Source organism: Salmo salar, chromosome 01, assembly GCF_965601325.2.
Source record: "Salmo salar chromosome 01, fSalSal1, whole genome shotgun sequence".
NCBI classification, from domain to species: Eukaryota; Metazoa; Chordata; class Actinopteri; order Salmoniformes; family Salmonidae; genus Salmo; species Salmo salar.
This window is the reverse complement of record NC_138291.1, coordinates 137,461,790-137,478,694: the sequence shown is the minus strand read 5'-3', so window position 1 is coordinate 137,478,694 and position 16,905 is coordinate 137,461,790. Positions and strand designations below refer to the sequence as shown.

The 16,905-nt window shown below is 42.6% G+C and overlaps 1 protein-coding gene across 1 annotated transcript in view; it reads left to right on the top strand.

The window, feature by feature from the left end:
- Positions 1-6,518: 6,518 nt before the first annotated feature.
- The window catches only part of LOC106561807 (integrin alpha-2), a 39,204-nt gene continuing 28,817 nt past the window's right edge, over positions 6,519-16,905 (top strand). Inside the window, exons 1-2 of the mRNA XM_014126056.3 lie at positions 6,519-6,744; positions 12,328-12,451. Of these exons, the coding sequence (XP_013981531.1) occupies positions 6,696-6,744; positions 12,328-12,451 (173 nt within the window). The 5' untranslated portion in view covers positions 6,519-6,695. The remainder of the gene's footprint in view (positions 6,745-12,327; positions 12,452-16,905) is intronic.

Here is a 16,905-nt window from a genome sequence, read left to right as displayed (position 1 = left end):
GACGTTAACCTAAAAAAAACAAATATAATGATATTCCAAAAAAGGTCCGGAAATCAGGATGACAAGTATAAATTCTATTTGGACACAGTTCTATTAGAACACACCAAAAACACATATATAGGACTAAATATCAGCAACACAGGTAGCTTTCACATGGCTGTGAATGAGCTGAGAGACAAAGCAAGAAGAGCATTCTATGCCATTAAAAGGAACATCAAAATTGAAATTCCAATTAGAATCTGGCTCAAAATGTTCCAATCAGTTATAGAACCAATTGCTCTATATGTCAGCGAAGTATTGGGCCCAATCTCTAACAATGAATTTACCAAATGGGACAAACATCCAATCGAAATACTGCATGCAGTGTTTTGCAAGACTGTATTGCAAGTGCAAAGAAAAACTCAAAATAATGCATGTAGAGCAGAATCGGGCCAATACCCCCTCCTCATTCAAATAGAAAAAAGGGCCATCACATTACAACCATCTAAAAACAAGTGACCCCAAAACATTCCATCACACAGCTCTACAATGTCAAGAGATGAAACAAGAGAAGGGTCCCCTCAGCCAGCTGGTTCTGAGGCTCAGTTCACTATCCCAAACCAACCCCATAGAGCCTCAGGACAGCACTCAGAAAATCTGGCCCAACCAAATCATCACAAAACAAAAATAAAAATATATCACCTATTGGAAAGACCACAAAAAATTAAAGTAAACTTCAATGCTATTTGGCTCTAAACAGACAGTACATGGTGGCAGACTATCTGACCACTGTGACTGATAGAAAACTGAGGAAAACACTGACTAGGTACAGACTCAGTGAGCACAGTCTGGCTATAGAGACCGGTCGTCACAGACAAACCTGGCTGCCCAGAGAGGACAGGCTGTGCACACTCTGCTCCAGGGGAGAGGTAGAGACAGAACTGCATTTACTATTACACTGTGACAAATACTCAGACCTAAGAGAATATTTCTTTCCCAAAATTATAATTCAATACAAAGAATTTGAAGCTATAGAAGATGAAGAAAAAATCTAATATTTATTGGGTGAAAAGCAAAAGGTGCAGTTTTGGCAGCCAAATATGTGTCTTCCTGTCACAACCTATGGGACAGCCAGTGAAAAGTGCAATGTAATGTTGATAATATTTCCCATCTTGTTTTGTTTTGTCTTTCATACCATGTCATGTGTCTTCTCAGTCATGTTGACACTGGTCTACTACCATTGCTTTAATGTATTGTTGTTCTGATTAATATTGTTGTTGTTGTTAATGGTAATCCCATGTCCACTACTACTATTATTATTGCTGTTGGTCCCACCAATTTTTTTTCTATATGTATACTTTGACAATGTAAGTAATAATGAACTTTCCATGTCAATAAAGTCAATTGAATTGAATTGAGAGAGCGAGAGCGAGAGAGAGAGAGAGCGAGAGAGAGAGAGAGAGAGAGAAAAAGAGAGAGATAGAACCCTGACTACCCCTCTGCCTCTGGGCTCCCGTAGTACTGTTTACTACGTCTCTCATCCTCTTTTGATGTGAAGTGGGAAGACCAACAGTTTGTTCAATGAATAATATCTTAAACCCATTGTAAACAACACCCGTATTATCTCAGAAGGGTAGCTCCGAGGGTACGGTATCAGTCACTGTCCTAAGATCAAACGTATGGGTCAGAATGTTACTGTAGTACGGCTGGTATTGTCTCATGGTACAGTGGGGCAAAAAAGTATTTAGTCAGCCACCAATTGTGCAAGTTCTCCCACTTAAAAAGATGAGAGAAGCCTGTAATTTTCATCATAGGTACACTGCAACTATGACAGACAAAATGAGAAAAAAAATCCAGAAAATCACATTGTAGGATTTTTTTATGAATTTATTTGCAAATTATGGTGGAAAATAAGTATTTGGTCAATAACAAAAGTTTATCTCAATACTTTGTTATATACCCTTTGTTGGCAATGACACAGGTCAAACGTTTTCTGTAAGTCTTCACAAGGTTTTCACACACTGTTGCTGGTATTTTGGCCCATTCCTCCATGCAGATATCCTCTAGAGCAGTGATGTTTTGGGGCTGTTGCTGGGCAACACGGACTTTCAACTCCCTCCAAAGATTTTCTATGGGGATGAGATCTGGAGACTGGCTAGGCCACTCCAGGACCTTGAAATGCTTCTTACGAAGCCACTCCTTCGTTGCCCGGGCGGTGTGTTTGGGATCATTGTCATGCTGAAAGACCCAGCCACGTTTCATCTTCAATGCCCTTGCTGATGGAAGGAGGTTTTCACTCAAAATCTCACGATACATGGCCCCATTCATTCTTTCCTTTACACGGATCAGTCGTCCTGGGCCCTTTGCAGAAAAACAGCCCCAAAGCATGATGTTTCCACCCCCATGCTTCACAGTAGGTATGGTGTTCTTTGGATGCAACTCAGCATTCTTTGTCCTCCAAACACGACGAGTTGAGTTTTTACCAACAAATTCTATTTTGGTTTCATCTGACCATATGACATTCTCCCAATCCTCTTCTGGATCATCCAAATGCTCTCTAGCAAACTTCAGACGGGCCTGGACATGTACTGGCTTAAGCAGGGGGACACGTCTGGCACTGCAGGATTGGAGTCCCTGGCGGCGTAGTGTGTTACTGATGGTAGGCTTTGTTACTTTGGTCCCAGCTCTCTGCAGGTCATTCACTAGGTCCCCCCGTGTGGTTCTGGGATTTTTGCTCACCGTTCTTGTGATCAATTTGACCCCCCGGGTGAGATCTTGCATGGAGCCCCAGATCGAGGGAGATTATCAGTGGTCTTGTATGTCTTCCATTTCCTAATAATTGCTCCCACAGTTGATTTCTTCAAACCAACCTGCTTACCTATTGCAGATTCAGTCTTCCCAGCCTGGTGCAGGTCTACAATTTTGTTTCTGGTGTCCTTTGACAGCTCTTTGGTCTTGGCCATAGTGGAGTTTGGAGTGTGACTGTTTGAGGTGTGGACAGGTGTCTTTTATACTGATAACAAGTTCAAACAGGTGCCATTAATACAGGTAACGAGTGGAGGACAGAGGAGCCTCTTAAAGAAGAAGTTACAGGTCTGTGAGAGCCAGAAATCTTGCTTGTTTGTGGGTGACCAAATACTTATTTTCCACCATAATTTGCAAATAAATTCATAAAAAATCCTACAATGTGATCTTCTGGATTTTTCTTTCTCATTTTGTCTGTCATAGTTGACGTGTACCTATGATGAAAATTACAGGCCTCTCTCATCTTTTTAAGTGGGAGAACTTGCACAATTGGTGGCTGACTAAATACTTTTTTGCCCCACTGTATGTCAGTTGCTGTAGAGGATTGTAACGAACACTCCCTGATACTCAGGTCCAAACAGGTTTGGAGAAACGTGTTCAGATTTACTACCTGACTGAATAGTTGGAGACTTTTTGAGAGCTTGAGGAAGTGGTGTATAATCTTTCAGGGAGGTAACTATGAAGGACGGGGGTCAGGGGCGGGGTGGGCTTGAGTAGCAAATAGTCCAAGAGACCCCTGTCAAACTTCTGTACCGTATTATCTGGAAACATATAGACTGCAGACATAGTGTAAATCCTAAATCAGACTACTGCATCATGATGATGACTCATTGGTGAATGTCCATATCTGTATTGAAATACAAAAATCGGTGTATCACTAAGCGCTTGAATTGTAGCATGTACTGCATTACTACGTTTTATTGTCATGTGCACAAGTACAGTGAAATGCCTTTCATGCAAACTCTTTCCCAACAATGCAGTAATCAATATTAGTAGTACTATGTAGTAGTACCCCCACCAGAAATAAAATAAGAAGAACATGAGAAAGTAAGTAAGCTACATACCGGGGATATACCGGGTCAGTTCCAGGGTCAGTGTCAATACCATGTTTAAGTTGTGCAGGGATACTGGAGTGGTAGGGGTAGATATGTATAGTGGTAAGGTGACTAGACATCAGGACAAATGATCAACAGAGTAGCAACAGTGTACATGATTGTGTGTGGAGTCAGTATGAATGTTATATGTATGAGCAAATTAAGTGTGTGTGTGTGTGCACGTGTGAGCAAAGGAGTGTGTAACGGCTGTCGTAGAGAGGGGACCAAAGCGCAGCGTGTTGATTGCTCATGATGAATATTTATTTTAACTCAGAACACTAAAGAAAAATTAACAAAGCGAAAACAAACGTGCACAGTTCTGTCAGTTACATAAACTAAACAGAAGACAACTACCCACAAACACAGGTGGGAAGAAAAAAAAAACTATTTAAGTATGATCTCCAATTAGAGACAACGAGGACCAGCTGCCTCTAATTGGAGATCATCCCAAAAAACAACAACATAGAAATAGAAAACTAGAACCCAAACATAGAACTACAAAATATAGAAAAACACAAAACACCCCCTGTCACGCCTTGACCTACTCTACCATAGAAAATAACATCTTACTATGGTCAGGACGTGGCAGAGTGTGTACCGCTTGCCGTCCAGAAGCAGAGAGAACAGTCTACTGCTTAGGTGGCTGGAGTCTTGAACAATTCTCTGGGCCATTCTAACACACCGCCTGATATAGAGGTCATGGATGGGATGGTGCTCGGCCCCACCATGGTGCTGTCCACACCACCCTCTGTAGCACCATGCGATTGAGGGCGGTGCAGTTGCCATACCAAGCAGTGATGCAGCCTGTCAAGATGCTCTCAATGTTGCAGCTGTTAAACTTTTTGAGGATTTGAGGGCCTATGCCAAATATTTTCATCCTTCGGAGAGGGAAGAGGCGCTGTTGTGCCTTCTTCGCAACTATTTGTGAGTGTGTGGACCATTTTAAGTCCTTAGTGATTTGGACACAGAGGAACTTGAAGCTCGCGACCCGCTCCACTGCAGCCTAATCGATGCAGATTTTGGTATTTTATTCGGATCCCCATTAGCTGTTGCAAAGCAGCAGCTACTCTTCCTGGAGTCCACACAACATGAAACATGACATAATACAGAACATTAGTAGACAAGGACAGAACTACATCAACAAAACATTTTTTTAAAGGCACACATGTCAATACATACACACAAACTATCTAGGTCAAATAGGGGAGAGGTGTTGTGCCGTGAGGTGTTGCTTTATCTGTTTTTTTAAACAAGGTTTGCTGTTCGTTTGAGCAATATGAGATGGAACGGAGTTCCATGCAATAATGGCTCTATATAATACTCTACGCGTTCTTGAATTCGTTCTGGACCTGGGGAACTGTGAAAAGACCCCTGGTGGCATGTCTGGTGGGGTAAGTGTGTGTGTCAGAGCTGTGTGTAAGTTGACTATGCAAACAATGGGTTTTTCAACACATTAATGTTCCTTATAAAAAGAAGAAGTGATGCAATCAGTCTCTCCTCAACTCTTAACCAAGAGAGACTGGCATGCATAGTATTTATATCAGTCCTCTGACTACAATGAAGAGCAAGACGTGCCGCTCTGTCCTGGGCCAGCTGCAGCTTAACTAGGTCTTTCCTTGCAGAACTCGACCACACGACTGGACAATAATCAAGATAAGACAAAACTAGAGCCTGCATTACTTGCTTTTTGGAGACAGACCTCTCCCCATCTTTACAACTATTGAATCTATATGTTTCGGCCATGACAATTTACAATTTAAGGTAATGCCAAGTAATTTAGTCTCGTCAACTTGTTCAACAGCCACACCATTCATTACCAGATTCAGCTGAGATCTAGAACTTAGGGAATGGATGGGGGCGTGCTCGCCCCCCTGTTTCCTGTAGTCCACGATCAACTCCTTGGTCTTACTGACATTGAGGGATAGGTTGTTGTCCTACGTCAGCCTACGTACAGTATACAGCAGATAGTTATCTTGAATGGATGATCTTATAAGGAGTCTAAAGCAGATAAAGCACTTCCTGCCTGTATAGAATGGTTCCAGAGAACTTCACACACAGTTACCACACATACCTCACCACATCCCACAGTGTGACTGTTGTAGGTGCAGTGTTATATTCTGAAGTCATCACGTGAGATGTGTCTTTGCTAGTAAACTTCAACTTTATTTTCTTAAAGACACAACCACAGTCTACAAAATTAGAAAGGGGTTTTGTGAAAGAAAATCCAATGTTGCTCCATTGTATCCAAAGTTTACAAAATGTAACAAAAAATGTTGCCTAGGGCCCCCAAAAGGCTAGGGCCGGCCCGAATTCATAGGTGCCTTTTCACTCATACAAGTTATATTAAAATGGGCTTAACATGTGATATTAAAATGGGCTTGTTTATGTTGGTGTCATTCTCTCCACATAAAAGCGTAGTCCTGTATTTGTATGCTACTCCTTGAAATGTCAGTACCCTTCGTTGTCTCTGCCGTCTCAAGCCGTTACTAGTTCCCACAGCCACAAAGTCATAACTATGGCTAAACCCCACCTATTTCCAAAATGTATCTTCTAAAAAATCTGATGTTAAACCTAACCTTAAACACACTGCTAACCTTGTGCCTAACCACAACCTTATATTAAGACCAAAACTTTTTTTTTTCATACATTTTTATGATATCCATTTTTACTTTGTGGCTTTGATAACTAGTGACAACTGACCCGTGCGCCCGGTTCTGAACTTCAACAACAGTGAGAGAGGTCTGCTGAAGTTAAAACTGCACGGGGACCGAAGAGGCGCCCGCTTTCATCACCTAGTTTTTTCTCATTCTTGGAACGATGGAGTTTAATCCAAAGAGGACAGTTTTGACGTTGCTTTTGATCCAGTGTAAGTACTTTTGCACTTCTATGGATTTAGATTAAGATTAGAAAACGTTATTTTGCTAAACGTGTCAAGTGCCAGAGATATTCCAGTGCAATACAGGCTACTGATGCAATTGTATCAACGCTATGATTACGCTAGTTGGCTCTCTATGGAAAGTATACAAATGTTTCTAATGGCTCCCCTGAGATACCTGGCCACAAGATAACGTTGCTTCAATCTCTAAGTGACATTCCTTTGAAAACATGTCAGTACAGATGAGGCTGGAGGGGCACCAAATGATTTAAGATATTATGGATATCAGGAATAGAAGACTGCGTTTGGAGTATTGGAGTATTGTTATTTTAGGACTAGTTATCCGCTAAATTTAGGAAGAGAGTGTTTTCTGCAGTTGAACGTCAAGTGTTGGGAAAGCAGCACTATTGCAGGTTAGATCGGGCTCTATTGCATTTCCATGTGTTCTCAGGTGAGAGCTGGTTTGGCAACCCGGTGAGATATTCTGTTGCCTGAAGCAATGAAAATTATTGTCAGTCAGGCATGCTCATACACTACATAACCAAGAGTGTGTGGACATCTGCTCGTCGAACATGTCGTTCCAAAATCATGTGTTAATATGGAGTTGGTCCACCCTTTTGCCGCTATAACAGCCTCCACTCTTCTGGGAAGGCTTTCCACTAGATGTTGGAACATTGCTGCGGCGACTTGCTTCCATTCAGCCACCAGCATTAATGAGGTTGGGCACTGATGTTGGATGCTTAGGCCAGGCGCGCAGTTAGCGTTCCAATTCATCCCAAAGGTGTTCGATGGGGTCGAGGTCAGGACTCTGTGCAGACCAGTCAAGTTCTTCTACACCGATCTCGACAAACCATTTCTGTATGGACCTCGCTTTGTGCCTGAGGCCACTGTCATGCTGAAACAGGAAAGGGCCTTTCCCAAACTGTTGCTACAGAACTAAGGGGCCTCACTGGAACTAAGGGGCCTAGCCCGAACCATGAAAACCAGCCCCAGACCATTATTCATCCTCCACCAATTTTTACAGTTGGTACTATGCATTGGGGCAGGTAGCGTTCTCCTGGCATCCGCCAAACCCAGATTCTTCCGTCGGACTGCCAGATTATGAAGCGGGATTCATCACGCCAGAGAAAGCGTTTCCACTGCTCCAGAGTCCAATGGCGGTTGAGCTTTACACCACTCGGCGGTCCCATTCTGTGAGCTTGTGTGGCCTACCACTTCGCGCCTGAGCTGTTGTTGCTCCTAGACGTTTCCACTTCACAATAACAGCACTTACAGTTGACCAGGGCAGCTCTAGCAGGGCAGAAATTTGACAAAATTTTGCCACAATTGCATCAGTAGCCTGTATTGCACTGGAATATCTCTGGCACTTGACACGTTTAAGTCTATGATTTGATATCTGAGCGGTGGTAGGCAGCAGCAGGCTCGTAAGCATTCATTCAAACAGCACTTTACTGCGTTTGCGAGCAGCTCTTAGCAATGCTTGAAGCACAGCGCTGTTTATGACTTTAAGCCTATCAACTCCCGAGATTAGGCTGGCAATACTAAAGTACCTATTAGAACATCCAATAGTCAAAGGTATATGAAATACAAATGGTATAGAGAGAAATAGTCGACGCGTCATAATTCCTATAATAACTACAACCTAAAACTTCTTAACTGGGAATATTGAACCACCAGCTTTCATATGTTCTCATGTTCTGAAACGTTAGCTTTTTTACATGGCACATATTGCACTTTTACTTTCTTCTCCAACACTGTGTTTTTGCATTATTTAAACCAAATTGAACATGTTTCATTATTTATTTGAGACTAAATAGATTTTATTTATGTATTATATTTAGTTCAAATAAAAGGGTTCATTGTTCATTCAGTATTGTTGTAATTGTCATTATTACAAAGATATATAAAAATCGGCCGATTAATCGGCAGTGGCTTTTTTGGTCCTCCAATAATCGGTATCGGTATCGGCGTTGAAAAATCATGATCGGTCGACCTCTAATCAAGATGAGATAAAACTAGAGATCATCCTGGTCATGTCATTTGGTCAGTAAAATCTGTAGTTCCTGAACCAATCTATGCTGTCTTTTCACCATCTCTAACATTTCAAACAGCTGTATGACATGATAGCAAACATGGCTTGTTTTGGCGGTGAGAACTGTAGTCAGCATCTCTCTGAGGAAAAACAGGGAGGAACCATGTCGTACATTAATATATAGTTGCCTAACTATGTCATTTTAACTATACTTTGAAAGAATGAAGAAGGTGGCTTTTAGAATGTTGTTGCAGCACGCTCTTCTACACACCTCTACAAACCTCTGCCAGAGAAGTAGGTGTGTCCTCCTCCTTCGCACAGCTCATTGTAACCTCATCATGAGGATACACTATATATATAAAAGTATGTGGAAACCCCTTCAAATTAGTGGATTCGGCTATTTGAGCCACATCCCTTGTTGACAGGTATATCAAATCGAGCACACAGCCGTGCAATCTCCAAAGACAAACATTAGCAGTAGAATGGCCTTATTGAAGAGCTTAGTGACTTTCAACGTGGCACCGTCATAGGATGCCACCTTTCCAACAAGTCAGATCTGGAAAATTAATTACGGTCTTTGTTAGGAAGAAACGTAGTTGGCAACGAGCCAGGCGGCCCAAACTGTTGCATATACCCTGACTCTGCTTGCATTGAATGCAAGAGAAGTGACACAATTTCCCTAGTTAATCTTGATTATTGTCCAGTCATATGGTCATGTGCTACAAATAAAGACCTAGTTAAGATGCAGCTGGCCAAGAACTGAGTGGCACGTCTTGATCGTCAATGTAATCAGCGGGCTAATATTAATACTATGCATGTCAGTCTCTGTTGGCTAAGAGTTGAGGAAAGACTGACTGCGTCACTTCTTGCTTTTATAAGAAACATTAATGTGTTGAAATTCCAAATTGTTTGCATAGTCAACTTACACACAGCACTGACACACACACTTACCCCACCAGACATGCCACCAGGGGTCTTTTCACAGTTCCCCAGGTCCAGAACGAATTCAAGGAAAAGTACAGTATTATACAGAGCCATGGGTGTTTGGAATTCCCTTCCATCTTATATAGCGCAAGTGAACAGCAAACCTGGTTTCAAAAAACAAATAAAGCAACACCTCACGGCACGCCTCTCCCCCATGTGACCTACTTGTTGTGTTTATGTACTGACATGTATGTGTAACTGATAGATGCACACACACTACATGTTCATATTTTTCAATGTGTGCAAATTGTAAAGTATTTTGTCTATAATGTCTTTCTCGTTATATGTCGAACCCCAGTAAGACTAGCTGTTGCCATTGGCGTCGGCTAATGGGGATCCTAATAAATCGAATCAAATAAACTCCCAATAGACATGGATTCACCAGAGCCCTCCGCTGCCCAGCCACTGTCCAATGAGGTCCTCAGTCAGTCACAGAGCAGGGATCTAAAGTGGGTTATCCAGCTTGCTGCACACAATGCACCCAGCCGACTGGAACCACATTGGGACAGAATCAGCAAGGTTTAGCCAGGGCCAGTGGGGACTCTCTCTCTCTCTCTCTCTCTCTCTCTCTCTCTCTCTCTCTCGCTCTCGCTCTCGCTCTCGCTCTCGCTCTCTGTCGGTCTGTATATACATGTACAGTACCAGTCAAAAGTTTGGATACACCTACTCATTCCAGAGTTTTTCTTGACTTCTACAATGTTCTACATTGTAGAATAACAGTGAAGACATCAAAACAATGAAATAACACATACGGAAATCATGTAGTAACCAAAAAAGATCCAACAGTGGGACCACAACTCACGCGTGTGAATAATAAGGTGATCGTCACCTCCTCACCTCCTGTTCTAAGATGTCTGCCCGCCACTTGTCTAACAGGTGGATTAAACTCAAAGTTGCATCCAAAATGGCATCCTTTTTCCTATGTAGTGCACTACTTTTGACCAGGGCCCATAGGGAATAGCCTTTGTCTATAGTAGTGCACTACACAGGGAATATGGTGTCATTTGGTAGCCTTTGGCCCTCTCACAGCCCTGTTTTAGTGTTTGCATGTGACTCATTGAAGGCATGCTGAACCATGATAACACTTAAGTAACTATACTATCATATCTTAGCTGTCTAGTAGTATGGAGGAAAATGCTGCAATTACGAAACTGTGATCCCTATTTCTCCATTTGTTTGGAAGGGTAAAGTTCACCTGGCCTGTGTTAGGTTAGGGCTTGTATGGTATGTGAACTTAACCTGATTGTGGTGTCACCACCCTACTAAGCAAATTCTCTTTGTTGTTCTGCAGCATAAAATGCTCAGACCCCTTGGTTGGAATAAAGTTTATAAAAGCGCTTCATGGTGGCTCGCACAGCATATGTAAAAAGTAACATTCGATCACATTCTTTGTCACTGTCTCCAAGTAAGAAAAATGCATTATTGGGAAATGCTCAATTCTAACCCATTAATTCTTTCCGGGCTCGTCAATTGCTCACGTTTAAGTGTTAGTCATTTAGCAGACGCTCTTATCCAGAGCGACTTGTAGTTTTGTAAGACACCGGTCATAGTGAGTAAAACCTTTCCTCAATAAAGCAGCAATCAGCCAAGTCAGTGCTAGTAAGACAAGACAAGTGTAGTGCAAGAAAGGCAAGGGTGTTAGTTAAAAAAATGTTTCTATTCTTACTCATTGTCTCTTTGTTCAGTGTAGGCTCTGTTATAGACCTTATGGATGGTGCTGTGACGTGACCGTTGTTTTGTCGTCCTGAAAGGTCTTGCTAGTGGTGTGACATCACTCACACTCATCTCAATAGGCCCCTCGGTACTGTGTGTCCTCTATTAGCAGCCACTGCACTGACATGTCCACACCTTAGATCAGTAATCTGTACATATTGTCATGCTTCGACTTGTCCAGATTGGTGATCACACACAGCCAGATCCCTGTCTCTAGTTGAATCCATCTTCAGTACCTTTGGGAAATGTGAGGCTGTTGAAATTCTTACCTTTCTTTGCAATAGAACAATGAGAGTACTTCGGGCTGCTGTATGTATGAATTGTGATAAATACTAGCGAGGTCGTCTAAAAACAGAGTTGAGTATTATTATCATTGTCGTTATATTTTGACCTTCAGTTCACATGGTGGAAAAATACTTTATGTTTCACTATGAATGCCTTAGGTGTTATGCCTTGATGGATGTGTTTGAATGTCTCTGACATCTTTATTATCGCAAGACCTGACACTGCGTAGTACTGCATTGTTGTTGGTATTAGGAATTTGTTGTTATTCCTGGTACAACCATAGTATCCTGGGAACAAGGATAACACACACACACACACACACACACACACACACACACACACACACACACTTACATGCACACACACATAAAAGCTAAGCACTTCATAGCACATATCACAGACGAAGAAGGTGTGGTGGTTTTTTGTCATTCAATTCATCTCCCCGTCTTACACAACCCTGAACCTCGCTGCTGCAGCATATTTGTGAGAGTGTTATTTATGATAGCAGTGTGATCTCTCTCTCTCTCTTGCTCTCCCTCTCTCCCTCTCTCCCTCTGCAGGTTGGAGCATCCCCCGATCCCTATCCTTTAATGTGGGGACGGCAGGAGCCAAGGTATTCTCTGGACCTGCCGTAGAGGAGTTTGGATACACTGTGAAACAGTTCAGAAATCACCAGGGAAAATGGTGAGACTAGACTACTGAGTCATGCATAGGCCGCCATAACAGAAGCAGTACAGAGTGGTAGAAAGTGCTAGGCAGTGTTAAGTTCTGACATGGTAAGAACAGCATCTCAGCACATTCACAGATGCACACTTGTACTACACTGTGCTTATGTACAGTTACTACAGTAGTACTGTGTCCAATCACTCTCACACACAGTATAGAGCCCAGGAGAACTGAAACAAGCCCTAGCTTCGTTTGGGTCTGAGAGATCCAGAACTGTTGTGTAGCTGCTGGATTTGGAACCCCTGCTGTGAGCATCCGTTCTCTCAAGCTAATGTTGTTCCTGTTCTTACAGTAGGTCACATGACCCTCAGCAGGGTTGGCAACGGAGCAAGATCCAGGCACTTCAAACACTATACTGGCACCTACATACACACACACACACACACACACACACACACACACACACACACACACACACACACACACACACACACACACACACACACACACACACACACACACACATGCCCACACACTCACATTATACAGTTATACTGCTGATCAGCAGACATCACAGACAGGGCTCACACACACACTTCCTGTCGTCCGTAGTGCCGTCTGTCTGCATCCGGGAGATCTCAGAGGAGACATTTTCCTTTTGAATACATCTCTCCAGGGTCATAACTGCCTTCCTTTCATTCCCATCATAAGCAAACATGGAGACTGAGCCTGGGTTAACCTATGGCATATTAACTATGTGTGGATGGACACATTGTTAACAAAGGAAAGGGCCCTGAAGAAGCTGTTATGTCTCCACAAGACTAGATTAACATTTAACATTTAACCTCATCCTTTCAGTAGAGGATGCCTGGTTATTTTTTTTAAATGCCTTCCTCACCATCTTAAATAAGCATGCCCCATTCAAGATATTTAGAACCAGAAACAGATATAGCCCTTGGTTCTCCCCAGACCTGACTGCCCTTAACCAACACAAAAACATCCTGTGGCGTTCTGCATTAGCATCGAACAGCCCCCGTGATATGCAACTTTTCAGGGAAGTTAGAAACCAATATACACAGGCAGTTAGAAAAGCCAAGGGTAGCTTTTTCAAGCAGAAATTTACTTCCTGCAACACAAACTCAAAAAAGTTATGGGACACTGTAAAGTCCTTGGAGAATAAGAGCACCTCCTTCCAGCTGCCCACTGCACTGAGGATAGGAAACTCTGTCACCACCGACAAATCCACTATAATTGAGAATTTCAATAAGCATTTTTCTACGTCTGGCCATGCTTTCCACCTGGCTACCCCTACCCCGGTCAACAGCACTGCACCCCCCACAGCAACTCGCCCAAGCCTTCACCATTTCTCCTTCTCCCAAATCCAGTCAGCTGATGTTCTGAAAGAGCTGCAAAATCTGGACCCCTACAAATCAGCCGGGCTAGACAATCTGGACCCTTTCTTTCTAAAATTATCTGCAGAAATTGTTGCAACCCCTATTACTAGATTCCCAAAGATTGGAAAGCAGCTTCCGGTCATCCCCCTCTTCAAAGGGGGGGGACACTCTTGACCCAAACTGCTACAGACCTATATCTATCCTACCCTGCCTTTCTAAAGTCTTCGAAAGCCAAGTCAACAAACAGATTACCGACCATTTTGAATCCCACCGCACCTTCTCCGCTATGCAATCTGGTTTCAGAGCTGGTCATGGTTGCACCTCAGCCACGCTCAAGGTCCTAAATGATATCTTAACCGCCATCGGTTAAGGACGGCCTGTTGTCCGGGCCTCTGGCAGTCTCTATGGGGGTGCCACAGGGTTCAATTCTTGGGCCGACTGTTTTCTCTGTATACATCAATGATGTCGCTCTTGCTGCTGGTGAGTCTCTGATCCACTTCTACGCAGACGACACCATTGTGTATATTTCTGGCCCTTCTTTAGACACTGTGTTAACTACCCTCCAGACGAGCTTCAATGCCATACAACTCTCCTTCCGTGGCCTCCAACTGCTCTTAAATACAAGTAAAACTAAATGCATGCTCTTCAACCAATCGCTGCCTGCACCTGCCCGCCCCTCCAGCATCCCTACTCTGGACGGTTCTGACTTAGAATATGTGGACAAATACAAATACCTAGGTGTCTGGTTAGACTGTAAACTCTCCTTCCAGACTCGCATCAAACATCTCCAATCCAAAGTTAAATCTAGGATTGGCTTCCTATTTCGCAACAAAGCATCTTTCACTCATGCTGCCAAACATACCCTCGTAAAACTGACCATCCTACCGATCCTCGACTTCGGCGATGTCATTTACAAAATAGCCTCCAATATCCTACTCAATAAACTGGATGCAGTCTATCACAGTGCCATCCGTTTTGTCACCAAGGCCCCATATACTACCCACCAATGCGACCTGTACGCTCTCGTTGGCTGGCCCTTGCTTCATACTTGTCGCCAAACCCACTGGCTCCAGGTCATCTAGAAGACCCTGCTAGGTAAAGTTCCCCCTTATCTCAGCTCGCTGGTCACCATAGCAGCACCCACCTGTAGCACGTGCTCCAGCAGGTATATCTCTCTGGTCACCCCCAAAGCCAATTCCTCTTTCGGCCACCTCTCCTTCCAGTTCTCTGCTGCCAATGACTGGAACGAACTACAAAAATCTCTAAAACTGGAAACACTTATCTCCCTCACTAGCTTTAACCACCAGCTGTCAGAGCAGCTCACAGATTACTGCACCTGTACATAGCCCATGTATAATTTAGCCCAAACAACTACCTCTTCCCCTACTTTATTTATTTATTTATTTATTTTGCTCCTTTGCACCCCATTATTTTTATTTCTACTTTGCACTTTCTTCCACTGCAAATCTACTATTCCAGTGTTTTACTTGCTATATTGTATTTACTTCATCACCATGGCCTTTTTTGCCTTATCTCACCTCATTTGCTCACTTTGTATATAGACTTATTTGTTGCTTTCAATGAGTGTATGACATCACAGAGATGGCCAGCTGAAAGTTCACTCCCTTTGTCTAATTGGCTGCCTCCTGTCTCAGAAAGTGGGCTTTGGCTCTAACACAAAGTCAATAGGGGCGTAGGGGAGTTTTGGGATATTCTTAGAAACCACACCGAAACATGAATGCCAACCATTGGCAAACGTGTACCAAGTTCATAATGTTTCTTTAGTTGTCATCCATCACCATGGGAAAAGGCGTCGAACTCACAAATTAAAGGAGACTAATGGTTGTTGACTTTCAGAAATTAGGCAATGGGTACAACAACAAAAAACTCTAAACCAAATACACCGCTTACTACTATTATGGCAAAATGAGGACGTTTAAAACCACTGGAACAGTGGTAAACTTGCCTGGTATCTTGTCCTGACACGCAGTGAGGGTTTTGGCTCTAACACAAAGTCAGTAGGGGTGTAGGGCAGTTTGGGGATATTCAGAGAAACCACACCGAAACACGAATGCCAACCATTGGCAAACATGTACCAAGTTCATAATGGAACTGAAATGTTTCTTTAGCTGTAACCAGTGGAATACATGTTTATATCTGTGGTTTAGAAACTAGCATGGCGAGGAAGTGCTATTTTCCTGCATACTACTGATACCAGAGGTCATGCTTTGGGCTTCTATTCTGTCTTTATTAGGTTTAATATCACACCAACACACTGTGTCCTGGCCAAAAAGATATACAGTCATGACTGAAATTATAGGCACCCTTGATAAATATGAGCAAAAAAAGACTGTATAAAATAAACAATACAAATACTGAGCTATATTGTACACTCAAAATAATGGAGAAAAAAATTGTTGGCACCCCTAACGGTAAATAAAATCAAACAAAATTTAATCTGCATTAAAATTCAACTTTTAAGTTAATCTCAGTTTAATGAAGTGGCCTTTCATGACATTCTGTTTCACTGGGGTATAAAAATGAGAACACGCGTGTAAAATCCATTTGTCATCCGTCACCATGGGAAAAGGCATAGAACTCCCAAATTAAAAGAGACAAATGGTTGTTGACTTACAGAAATCAGGCAATGTGTAAAAAAAAAAAAAAAATAGAAACCAAATACACCGCTTACCGCTATTATGGCCAAAATCAGGACATTTAAAACCACTGGAACAGTGGTAAACTTGCCTGGTAGCGGACCCAAGTGTATCTTGTCCCGACGTGCAGTGAGAAAGATGGTTTGGGAGGCAAAGAAAAGAACAAGGGCCATCTCCAAATCTACAATTAGAAGCCACCTTCAGGCCAATAAGCTATTTGGAAGGGTTGCCATAAAAAAAAGCCTTTATTGAAAGCAACCAACAATTGTAAATGTCTGGAGTTTGCTAAACGGCATTGGCACTTGGATTTGTACCGGGTAGTATGGTCAAATAAGACGAAAAAAGAGCTCTTTGGCTACGCACACCAGTGGTGGGTTTGGCCTCGGATGCATATGCAGAAAAGAACCTCATACCTACTGTA